This window comes from Meriones unguiculatus, chromosome 8, assembly GCF_030254825.1.
Source record: "Meriones unguiculatus strain TT.TT164.6M chromosome 8, Bangor_MerUng_6.1, whole genome shotgun sequence".
In the NCBI taxonomy this organism is placed as follows: domain Eukaryota; kingdom Metazoa; phylum Chordata; class Mammalia; order Rodentia; family Muridae; genus Meriones; species Meriones unguiculatus.
Window position 1 is genome coordinate 35,807,416 of NC_083356.1, and position 13,339 is coordinate 35,820,754.

Genomic DNA, 13,339 nt, shown 5'->3' on the forward strand with positions numbered 1-13,339 from the left:
CCTGATGCATCCAAAACAAAAAGGGGGAAGTGTAGAGAGCTGTGTAATGCCGCGCCTGAAAGATGGAGCTGGTTTCCGCCTTCCACCTTCCAGATCGTGAGTGCTCTCTGTCACAAACAACTCCACATTTGGCTAAGGCTGAGGATCTGGCTTGCTTCCATGTATGTGGACCTATCTGCATTGCCCACGTGGCATGCTGAGGTTGGCTACCCAGAGGCTATTTAAAGTGGGCTGGCTTTACCCAGGGTCATATGATTGTTCAAGGTTCCTGAATAAACTGCATTGGAAAAAAAAAGAAAGAAAAGCCTCAACCAGAGAATTTGAAGTGGTACTAGTTGATAGTGCCACCTGGTGGCTACCAAAACAATCACACACCTACCTGAAAAGATCTCCAGGTTTTAACATTCCTGAGACAGCAAAGTCACTACGATTTCAGAGGTGTCTACATGTACATGCTATCAAAAATTAACATTTTAGGTAAATCTGTGCATCTTTTATCAATTTAAATATGTAGTGTATTTATAATTCCAAAAATTCTTTTAAGCATGCTGTCCATTTTGTGTTTAAACGATTTTTTAAAATCTTCTTGTTTTCACCACTGTAAGTTTCCGACTACATCTCCATAGCCGTTCTCATGGTTAATCACTTTCATGCTTACTCTTTGCTTAGGGTAAGATCCTAAATACATCAAATGATGTACATTTAGAGTATTTCATATACATTCTGAAATTTCTGTGAAGATGGATGCCTATCCTTTTCAAAATCATCAGTTTTATAGAAAGCCATCTCCTTATTGCTTTTTTTATATTAATTGTGACTGGGGTTGAGGGTCTTTCGGTATTCCTTCTGGTCTTCAGATTTCTCCTTTGGGTGACATCCTTTGTCTTAACTGCTTATCCTTTCTAAGGCATTCACCTTTGTCTCTGAAGTCACGAGGCTTCCTTATTAGGCAAGGAGCTGTTCTTTGCGGGAGCACCCATCTTGCTCCATTCTGTATCTAGAGTTCTTAAAGAAAGGTAACACATCTCAGCTCCTTTTTCCCATTCATTTCTGGGACAACACTCACTCTGAATAAAGTTGAGGAATACAATTATAGATGGATGTCCCCAGCCAGAGAAACCTGCATAAAACCTTTAGAGCTTAGGAGAGTGGAATAGCATGAACACTTATTTGGGGAGAACTAAGTGTAGTGTCCCATAAGCCACGACACTGACCTGGAATGGGGCAAGTTCTTCATGTAGGATAAAAACTAGAATATGGTAAATATACATCCTGTAACAGGTTGGACATTTTGACTTTTGATGTTGGAATTTTAGTAGGTTAGGTATTAAAATCAAATCATCTCAGTGAAAATTAGATTCCCTTCCTTCTTCCAATCCTGACATCATCTATGTGACTCTGAAACGTCTCCCTTTGAGAAAGTCTTTCTGTATTTGTACCTAACTCAGCAGATAAAACTCTCTTCATTTTGCCTAACAGTTTACAGACTGCACAGTTACTTTGTGATGTGTATAAAATGCCCTTAAGATGCTGATTTTGCAGGGGTACATGTGTTTTGAGAAAAATTCTTGGAGTATTCTGTTTTTCTAAATTTTCAACTGTATTTCTTTGTCCTTTGGCTGACTAGGTATGATTGAGGCTGGCTCATGTCAAAAGGTCCCTATGTTAACTTGAGCTAATATGAACTATGATAGCTTCAGAAAATCTCACAGTGACACCATGAGAAAAAAAAACATTAATTCAAATTCCCCTTTAGAAATAAAATCAGGCACAAAGAGCTGTTTATTATTCTATAGTTGCAGAGACAGATTGATAGACTTTTGTCACTTCAATAGACTTCGCTGGACTCACGCAAAAATCATATTTTGTTCAAAAAATATTTGTTTTAAAAAAGAAGAAGAAGAAAGAGCATAAACCTAACCACCAAGTAAACACGGCTTGAGCCCACTTCCTGTCAGGTCAAAATATGAAACAAGACAAAGGATTTGACCTCACTAGCATGCTTAGCGGTGAGTATGAAAATTAAGGGCTGGAAAGATGACACAATTGGTAACAGCACTAGCTTACACGCGTGAGAACCTGAGTTTGGGACCCTGAAATCTACATAAACTTTGGACATTTAGTGGAAGCATCTGTAACCCCATTACTCCTTCAGGAAGATGAAGGCAGGGACAAGAGAATCCTCAGAGATTCTGGGCCAACTATTGGACCAGCTGGACTGGCATATGGCGTGGGAGGTACATGACATCATACACTATATATTTAAATAAATACAATGTTTTTCATACGTCAATCCAAACTAGATGATAAGCCCTCACAAAAAAAAAAAAATACAATTCTAGAATTCTTTAAAAAAAGAAAACCTTTAATGAGAAACAGCAGAAGGTACACTTTTAATATGTCCTGTATCCCAAAGTACCAGGATTCTAATCTTTATCCACTTAATGGAGCACAGACTTGTCACTCATTAAATGAGGTACTCCTATCAGTGCCTCTAGCTCATTGGAGCAGACACATTGGCTGCCTCGGCTCCTGTGATGTGTCTTAAAAATGAGAAAGACAGGCTCTTTTTTTAAATTAATTACACTTTATTCACTTTTTATCCCCCCTGTAGTTCCCTTCCTCCTTCCCTCCCAATCCTATCCTTCCTCCCCCTTCTCCATGAATGCCCCTCCCCAAGTCCACTGATAGGGGAGGTCTTCTTTTTCTTCCTTCTGATCCTAGTCTATTTGGTCTCATCAAGAGTGGCTGCATTGTCTTCCTCTGTGGCCTGGTAAGGCTACTCCCCCCTCAGGGGGAGGTGATCAAAGAGCAGGCCAATCAGTTCATGTCAGAGGCAGTCCCTGTTCCCATTACTATGGAACCCACTTGGACACTGAACTGTCATGGGCTACATCTGTGCAGGGGAAAGACAGGCTCTTTAATTAAGGGCATCCAGTGTTTGAGTAGCTCCAAATGCTGTGTCTCTTTCTATGAGAATAAGCCTTTCAAGTGTCTTGATACATGAGTTTCTTTCACACATGCGTTTCTTCATGTTCTTGCAAGAATTGTCTTTCTAGCTACCCTTCTTGTTATTTCTGGCAATTCCATCTGGCATAACTCAGAGCGTTTGATCTGTTCATTTCATGCTCTGCTTGTCCGTGTTCCACTAGCCATCATGTTCTGAGCACTAGAGAAAGACAGAAAGCCACAGCTTCTGTTCTCATGGAATTTATACTCCCCTTTGTGATCTTGGGCCAAGTACAGACCACTCCATCCCCCAAATTGTGTATCAAAGTATCCATGAGCTGTTAGCTTGTTGTGCAGGAGAAATGCTGTGAATGCTTATATGCCTCAGAGGCTGCAGTAAACTGCTACTAAGGTAACAGCCTGATAAGGAGACATATTCCCTTACCATCATAGCAGGCTCTATTATGAGCATTTTATATTTGTTACTTCATGTATCATTACAATACCTTTTGTATAGGTGTTAGTTTTGTCATTTGATAGGTGTGGAAGCCTCAGAGAATGTGAGTACATTTGCCAAGGTGACATATATGGAATTCAAATCTATTTCAATATGTTTCCTAAGCCTAGATCATCAGTAACACAACAGCAGAACCCTACAGTTTCACAGTGTCTGCTTTTCTTGCAGTTTAGCATATATTTGTGATACCGGCAGTAAGGGATATGATACAGAAGTGATTATATAGCAATTCATGTGACAAAGACCTTGAAGGAAGAAAAAGAAAAAGAGTATAATGTAAACTCATAAGCATTTTTTTTATCATCTCTACCAACTCACTACAGAGATGCATCTACACCACACATATAAATAATCCACCACATGTTTTTGGCACTGAGAAAGACTAACACTACAGCAACTCTATCACCTTAGTTCTGTGTGCACATGTGTAGATAAAATAAATTAATAAATAAGAGAATGGATTGCACTTCTTCTCAGGCACATCCCCGAGCTGCATACTCAGAGGAAGGCAAAAAGGTTAACAGTCAAGAATTTAATTGAATAATGAGATGGTTTGAAAGAGCAGAAACAGAAAAGATAGCTCTTTAACAATACCGAATGCATACGAAGTTAAATTGAGGGTAACATCACATTTTATACACAAATCAGCTTTTAGTTCTTACTTATTTCTGTTTAACAAAAAGTATTGTAATTTTCATGGCATGAACGGAGTTCTGAGTTGAATGCTTTCACAACATTCATTTAATAGTACTACTTCCTGTCACATAAAAGTTACTATTTGCCACCCAAGAACATCTTTAGATAATACTTTGTCTGAGTAAAATTGATATTTTATATGTGTTCAGAATTTCTCTCAGGTGTCTGTGTACTTTAAAGAAAATCAGATATTCTGAGGACTCAGAGGTTTAGTAAAAATGCATCAGACACTTAAGGATGTTCCCTGTTACTATAGAGTCTTGAGTTTCTATGACTGAAATAGAAAGAAAAGGGAGAAATTTGACCAAGAAAGCTTGAAAAATGAATGGTGTTCCGGTGGATTCTGATGCTGGTCTCTAAAACACAGTAATAAGCAACATGCACGTCCTTTCCTGGAGACATTAGACTTTTTGCATCATTCCATTCTTTGTTTACAGGTTGGAACATGGAACCTGAATCAAAAGGTCTCAGATGTTACTTTTACACTTTTCTAAGTCAGACACTTCCTCATCATCCTCATGCTCTCATTTTGAAGGAATGATTCTCTTGTAACATTTGGTTTCTCTTAGGTTTTTTATTTTTTTTCCTGTCTTTGCCAGTCTTAAAACAGGAGTATTTAGGTCTCCTTTTTCAAGTACAAAGGACAAGTTTTAAGAGAGGCTCAGGGAAGAAACCCAGCCCTTATTCAGACAGCAGGTTTATAGGACTCCCCACACTCTTAATGCCTTGTAAAACACTGCCATTTGTACCAGCCTCAAGGCAGTCAAACAATTTCAAGGGCCATTTCACTTGTGTGTTTTTATTAGACCAATTAGCCATCTCTAGTCACACAAAATCATCAGTGCTTTCAGAGTGAGGAATACCAACTCTGCCTATAATAATGATACAGAATGATAGAATCGAGAATATTTCATCCCAAAGGTCATGGACCCAGTCCTTCATGTTAAAGCAGCATTGTCTGCAACCAAGCCCTTCCAAGCAAAGAACATAGAGTAGACACCGTCCTCTTGGTTTCACCATGGCTTACACAATAGTCAGTACAATACCTTACCTATGATGCTACCACTTAAAATAGTTTTATATAAGGGAAGTAGTGCATCTTCCTGTCTTATACATCTGACACAGTACATCTCAGACACATGTTATCATGTTTCTTTGTGAGTTGTCAAAACATGAAAGGATGCACCCTCCTTTTAGCATCAGGTTGCTTGGAAGAAGTGAGATGGTACAAGATTCTACAAATGGTCACTTGCAGAATTATTGCAACCAATAATTTTATTGGACCAGAAATGAGAAAAGAGAAGATATTTCAAAACCTAAATCTCATGACAAATTAGACTCATGTTTTGTTGAGGCTATTCCATTTGTTCAAATAATAAGGAAGCTCTAGGCCATCACTGTGAAATATGATACACAAGTATTATGTTAGTAGAGGTCAAGTTATTAACTCTCTTATTCAGAATTAACAGTTTGTCCCTAATGAGAGCCTTCTTAAATTTAATAAGATATTAATTTAGACTAATGAAAGATGTGTGAGAAAATCCTCTTTCTTAAAGCTAATTTTATTCAACGATAAAATGAAATTGAAAAAAAAATGTATTCATCTTATAGCCAAAAGTGTCTAGGACTGAGATAATGCTCATTTCTGAGCAGAAATATTGGTGTTGGCAACAGGTGAACAAAGGCAATAAACATAACCCACTTCATTTATGACATTATCATATTGTTCACAACTAGACACAAAGCGCATAGTTAACCCATTGCTTTCACGGGGAGTGCCCTCCACACCATGTATGGGATGGAAGAATGTAGTCAGAACTTTTATTTTATTCTTCTCCTCCCTGGTCCCCTGTAGTGAAGGCACCTCCACCACAGGGGAGTGTCTTACCATGAGTGGCTGGGTGACGAATGCACAGCAGACCACACAGAGAGAGAGCGAATGAGCAGGTGCAGCCACCACATACGCTGCGCTGGCACAAACCTGCCCAGAAGAGGGGTCTGTCAACACCTTCCTGGGAGTGAGCTACCCATGAAGACAGAGTTACAGTCAGAGGGCAATGATGCAATTATTTTGTAGTGGAGATGGAGAATCCTGATGAGTAGGGTGTTTTCATTACTCCTCACTAAAGAATGTTTTTCAGGACTGTCTCAGGGACAGAGCCAGACAAGGTGAAAGACACTGTTCATCACATCTGTCACTAGCTTCACTGATCATCCCTCTGTGAATGAAGAATCTGAAATAGGCTTTTCTTCCACATGACCATGTAACCATACTTTGATTTCTTGGTTTCCTTGTGATGGATCTAGAACCCATTGACTCCCATGACTCTGACAAATTCTAGAGATGTCATTTCAGTAGACTGTAGGGCTAAGGTCTCCAGGCATGAACAAAATGTGGCACATCTTCCTCATACATTACCTTCAGAAGACACTGAGCACTTTCAGCATATGAGCTCAGTGTGTTTTCCAGCAACTTTTGTGAGTGGCTCATATCACACTCACTTTCTAGGAGATAATAGTGAAATATAGACAGCCTACCAGATATGCCCTAAGTCTCATAGCTAGGAAGTATAAAAGCTGATGTTCAAAGGCAGGTAGCTGTGCAGTGGTCAATGCTCACAACTGAAGTATAGAAAGATTAGTGTGGTCAGACGAGGACAAAACAAAATTGAGACAAAGAATTTCTAATTTGAGAAAGCAGACGCATATAACAAACCCGATACAGCCATGCACCCAAGTATTCAGACCTTCACAAGGCAAAATAAAGTTCAGTGAATCAGCACTTACTCTGGATACTGTAGCATCCTGAGCCAATTAGGAATTTTCTTTTCATAAGCCTTCTCTCCTCATATTTCAAAGTCACAATGCACTCCATTTTGAAACCCACTATTCTATGTTTGATTGACATCAATGGCACAGATTTTTTCTTTTTCTGGCTGTGCAGGGGACTGAAATTCAAACATGAAAGTAATGGGGTGTTTTAGCATCGCAAACCTTACATGTCCCATTTGGCAGAGAAGATAAGTGAGGTTCAAAGAAGTTAGTTTTGTTCATAGAGAAATACTGATGGGGCTGGAGACAAAGTTAAATCTCCCTACTTGATTCCACCAGCTTGGTATTTGAATAAAATGACAAGCACAAAACGTCCTGCAGCTTTAGTTGGGAGTGTGCACTTGTTTTAAATGTAAAGAAACTTTCAGGAAAGGATTCTCAGGGGCTGTTTGGTATCTATAGGAAGAGATATTTCCCCAGCGAGAAAAGGCCAGTGAATGAGAAAGAACCATAGATAAGAGTGAAAACTCAAACTTAGGCGCTCGAGCATTTAAGCAGAGAGTGTCTGTGATAGAGGATGCCATGCACAGCCTTAAAGACAGAATGCCTGCTTCCCTGACAGAGCAGAGGTGACCACCCAATAGCAATCAACGGACATTTGCATGTAGGTAAAGTATGTTGCAGAAAGGATTCTAGAATCAGGAAAATGATGACCTATCATAAGTTCAAGGGGTTGGTATGCTGATAATGATGATGATAATGATGGTAACAGTGATGAAAATAAAGGATTAAATGCACTGAGGATTATGTACGAAGTTTGCAAAATTCCAATATTGAATCTATGTAGTCAAATTGGTTATTAGTGAAGCAATAAAATATTAAGTGGTGTGTAACCAGCTATAAGGATGTCAGACATTTATCTTCCTTTGACTTATGTTTTATAACTAATGTATTTTGGCCTGTGTGGATCATTCAGATTGTCCCTGGTCCTGGGCAATGCTATTAGTATTAGTAATTATTAACAAGACATATTTTCTGAAGTTTTATCAGGAGAGGGGATGGCTTATAATGATTCTTCATAGTTCCTGGATCCCCACGTTGCTCATCAGCTACCGGTCATTCCCAAAATCTTAGCCACAACTCTGAACAGTAAATTCCAATCTACAGTCTAGACCCCATCCAGAGGTCAACAACAGTTTCAAAATCCTGTAACTGTTATTTCAAACATTAGTCCAATAAAGTGGACTGATCCTGTCATTTTATGGAACTGACTTAAACCTTATTATTTATTGTGGGAAAAAAAGTTGAGAGGCTGTGAGAGAGAAACTGATCAGCTACACGGGTAAAGTGACTCTAAAATTCAAACCAAGGATTATAACATTGCAGTGCCAGGCTTAGCTTTGTGCTTCCTCCCTCACCCCAAAATAAGGCAATCTGTATTCTGTATGATTTAAAGCAATTCAATTGACTTCTATGTCAGTAAGGCAAAATGAGAGACTTGCATAAACCTGATTCTAATGCCTCTCACAGTTTTTTAAGCGCTCTGCCTCTTTCTAAAAAGATTACACAGTTTAGTGACTCCACAATGGTCTGGGAACTGAGGCAGGAGTGAGGCAAACTACAAAACTTTGAGGAGATTTTAGACCAACAATGAAATTACTGAATACTCTTAGTAATCAAATAAAGTTATCACGACTCCCCAAGGCTGCCTAGAATGAACAGAAGGGCATCCACAACAGTGGTCTATGAGCCTCTATTTGTCTTCAGTAAGACAAGATGCTACAGCACTGGAGATCTTGTGGGATATTTTAAACTCTAAGATTCCATGAAGTTATTCTCCATGGTTCTTATTTAAAAGGTAGAAAGGTTCCCTGGTAAAACATTTGCCCATGTCCCCACACCTAACAAACAGAGCACCATTCTTACATAACTGCATTTTATTAATGAGGGAAGTCTGCGTGAGCTTGATCTGCAGCTTACATGGTGAGGGCTCTTCTGCCCTGATAGAAGAGCATCAGAATGATAGAAGCTCTTGGGGCAGGAGTAAGATAAGCTCATTAATCTTTGCAGGCCCTTTTTTGGGAAGGGTTATTAATTCCTGGAGTTTCAGAGAAAAATTGATAGGAGGTATGAAGATACTGCCCTGTGAAGATTTTGGATGATACAACTTTCTAAGTAATTATTTTCAAAAAGATATTGTATTCTTGTTTCTTGCTGTTTTCCCTTAACTTCAAACTGATGAAACGTATCTCCTCCAAATCTTAACTCTGCTACAGAGTAATTGATTTTGCTTCTTTTAAAATTACAGTATTCTCAAATGAGGGATGAAGTATTCAAGTCAAACTTGGTCTGTGCATTCATCGTTCTTCTGTTTATCACTGCAATTCAAAGTTTGCTTCCTTCTTCAAGGTAAGTCTGAAAGAACTAAGATAGCAGTTTAAAATGCCTCTGTGAGGTGATAAGCCCGCACTCTCCAGCTGAGTTTAATAGGACTGGGTCCAGAACCTAAACCCAGATGCTCAACAATTCTGGATCTATTTGTACTACCTTGCTACACATAATATTCTCATCACTCTGCCTAGGCAGAAATCTTTCCCAATATTAATAACATAATATCTAAAACTGAAATAGCTATATCCCTATTGAACATTTCACCCATGAATACAGAAAGCAATGATTATGAGAATCTCAGTCCCTTGTTCATTTGTCCACATAGGTCGTTCATAGTTGTATCATCACTTCAAGGTCAGCAAATTTGAAAGTCAACACTGCAAACACAGTTGACTGGCCACTTACAAACACTTTACAAATAATAACTCCCTGTAACAAGCTCCCACAAGGTAGCTACTATAAATTCTGTCCTTATAAAGAGGAAAGACATGAGGCTCAGAGTGCTGGAATAGGTTTCCCGTTTAAAATATTACCGCCTTAATTCAAACACATTGGGTCTAGTTTCAGGGCAATGGTTCCTAACAAAGGCTACGGCAGGAGCGATACAAGACAAGCCTTGTAATGGTGATCTTGTTTGTCTACTTGATTTGTCTGAGAGGCATCTAGACAATTGGAAAGGCACATTTCTAGGTGCATCCATGAGAGTGTTTCCTGAGATGGCCTACTGACGTGTGGGTTGGTGGACTGGATAGAGAAGGCCCACTCTGAATGCAAGCAGCACTATCCACTAGACAGACTGGGACACACATCAGACGAAAAGCAGAAACAGGCAGCTCATGTTATCATATATTTGACTCTTGCCAAGCGGTGTGTTTATTACCGATGCTATGGACATCAGACCCCAGATTCTCCAGTCTTTGAACTGGAACTTGAACTTTTTAGGGTACCCTTGGCTAACCTTTGTCTGTACCATTGGTTCCTATTGTTCTGAGCAGTTTGTTGACTGAACAGGTGATGGATACCCAGGTTTTCCACCCCACTGAGACCCACTATAGGACAATTCAAGCTTTCATAATGTAAGAAAATCTAATAAATCTCTGATTACAATCATATATTTTATTCTTCTGGAGACACCTGACTAATAAACAAGACTGAAATATTTTGCTCTACCAAAAGAGCCTTCAAACATTGTTAGTCACGTTAGAAGGCCCCGAAGGTCACTGAAGGAGTGTTAGCCTTATAATGAATAATTATTAAGACATTCAATAAAAACCTAGAAAATACACTGAGTCTCATACATTCACTATGTATTTTAAAAGCAGAAACAGTCTCAGAAAACATCCCTGTGCCCAGATTTTTTTATTCTGTTGCTCTCCTTGTGGAGCTCCTGTCCCCTCCAGGTATTTCTATCTTCCCCTTCTTTCATAAGATTCCCTGCACTCTGCCCAAAGTTTGGCTTTGAGTCTCAGCATCTGCTTTGATACCCTGAAGGGTAGAGTCTTTCTAGAACCCCTGAACAGATTTAGCACATGGCAGCTCAGTGTCCAGGTGGGTTCCCTAGTAATGGGAACAGGATCTGTCTCTGACATGAACTGATTGGCCTGGCTCTTTGATCACCTCCCCCTGAGGGGGTTGCAGCCCTACTAGTCCACAGAGGAAGACAATGCAGCAAGTCCTGATGAGACCTGATAGACCAGGATCATATAGAAGGGGAGGAGGACCTCCCCATCACTGGACTGGGAGAGGGGCATGGGTGAAGAAGAGGAAGAGAGGGTGGGATTGGGAGGAGAACAGGGAGGAAGCTATAGGTGGGATACTGTAATTAATAAAAATAAAATATAAAAAAGCAGATGCAGGTGAAAAATAAGAACCATTTTCCATTTCTTCTATATGAAGCATACCATAAGATGGCCAAACAATCAAAGAGAAGAAACATCATACAAAGTAATTCAGATAAAAAATAATAATAATAAGGAAATGATAAAAGTAAGATGGCACCATTTTCCAGCCCCTAGTGGACTAATGGATACAGGAACTTAGTCTCAAAGAATGGGATCAGTGCAAACATGAGACACAATCACATCTTCTGAAGAAAAGACCTGAGAAAGATCAGGAGAGGAAGCCTGACTGATATTCTCACTCCCTAGATTGGAGAAAACACCAGGACCCTTTCTCTGCAGCTGAACAGGAGTCCCTGATGAAGCTTATGATTAAAACATAGCATGCCTTCCCACCTCACTTTCTTAGTGACCAGGAAAACATGACCATGGAGGAGGTTGCCAAGCTGACCTGTGGCCAGGCAAACTTCCTATTGCAGGGACTGAATGGCACGTTCACCTTCAAGACAGCAGAGCTTCCTTCAGTGTAACAGATTTTGCTACTGATTGATGCTTTGCGGTGACACGTAGTGGATGCCATTTCTTTGTATTCCTGTACTGATTATTTTAAGAGATGAAGTAATCTTTACTCATATGCCCACAGCTTAATTCCTTGTCCTTGAAGACAAACATTAACAGACCCTGGCAAAGGCAGGCAAAGCTAGCCCAGTTCTTTGCCTTAGTGTTTGCATGTTCACAGACGTTCCTTTCCTAAAAAGATAAACTGAAGAAAGATTTTTAATATTTCTAAATATCTTTTGAGAATATAGGAACTATGTGCATACTTTTAATGAAAAAGAGAGAAAAAATTAGAACTAGAGGAAGGGAAAGAGAACACTGAGCTAGAGATGGAGGATAGAAAGAATAGAAAGTACTGATCTGACCTCCCCCTGATGGGGGAGCTGCATTACTAGGCCACGAGGAAAACTATGAAAGACAGTCCTGATGAGACCTGATAGGCTAGGGTCAGATGGAAGGGGAGGAGGAACTCCCCTATCAGTGGACTTGGATAGGGACATGGGAGGAGAGAAGAGAGGGAGGGTGAGATTGAGAGGGGATGCAGGAGGGGGCTACAGCTGGGATACAAAGTGAATAAACTGTAATTAATAAAATAAATAAATTTTTAAAAAGAAAGTACTGATCTGACCATTGGCAGTGTATTGTACTGCGTATTTAACTTCGTTCATTGACACTTAGATTTCCTCATCTACAGAATGGAGATAATGAGGGACCAGGATACTGCTTAGTGGTATACTGTTTTGCAGAAAACTCAAGGTCGGCTCCCAGGGCCTATGTCAGGAATTTACAATCACCTGTGACTCCAGTCCCAGGGGATCTAAAACTCTCTTTTGAACTTCAAGAGTACCTGCACTCATGTGCATGCATGCACACACACACACACACACACAATTCAAAACAAAATAGATATTTTGGAAATATTTTCAGGAATGAGGAAAACAGCATCATCTGCTCAGGGCTGTCACAAGTAAATCAACCATATTTACTTGTGGCAATTCAGGCTCCTTTCTTCATCCCGAGCCAGAGTGTATGTCTGTTGAAAGAGCTAAGAGTACTAACCTCTGGGAGTCGCTTCAGCACAACGTGAGTTTGCACTCACTGTCTGTCTCCTAGAGAGTCTGAAGTGTCATACCAGTGTCATCTTTGGGTATGATCTGAGGTTCTGAATGCTACTGAACCACAAGCAGCTGGGGGCTGTTCACTCCTCTCTACTGGTCTCAGCCTCTCCAGCAAATGTTGCGTTGTACCACCATCCCAATCTGTACCTTCAATGCAGACTTCAGAGAATAATCATAATTTAATACCTAGAGAGGACTGGGAGAGAGCTGTTTGCAAAATCCCCTGTCATTCTTTTTGAGACTCGATTTCAGAAATGAAAGGTTTCCTTGCCAATCATGTGCAGCAACAACGCAAAAGCAAACCCAGAACCACTGGATGCCTGAATGGCTCTGTAATTAGATGAAATTGGCAGTCTGATGCTATAATGTTTATGTGAGCAGAAATAAATGAGCACTGAGGGGCTGATACAAAGACCTTCAGAAGAATTTTACGTGGAGCACCAGCATCCAGCTGAGAAAGTCTTACAGCCAGCACTCTTCTCACATCTCTTTGAATGCCT

At 39.9% G+C, this 13,339-nt stretch overlaps 1 protein-coding gene across 4 annotated transcripts in view; it reads left to right on the top strand.

The window, feature by feature from the left end:
- Nucleotides 1-13,339, top strand: part of Adcy8 (adenylate cyclase 8) — a 217,720-nt gene that overhangs the window by 143,875 nt on the left and 60,506 nt on the right. For all 4 annotated transcript variants that reach the window (XM_060389349.1, XM_060389350.1, XM_060389351.1 and 1 more), the window contains one exon: nt 9,243-9,343. In XM_060389349.1, coding sequence (XP_060245332.1) covers nt 9,243-9,343 — 101 coding nt within the window. The remainder of the gene's footprint in view (nt 1-9,242; nt 9,344-13,339) is intronic.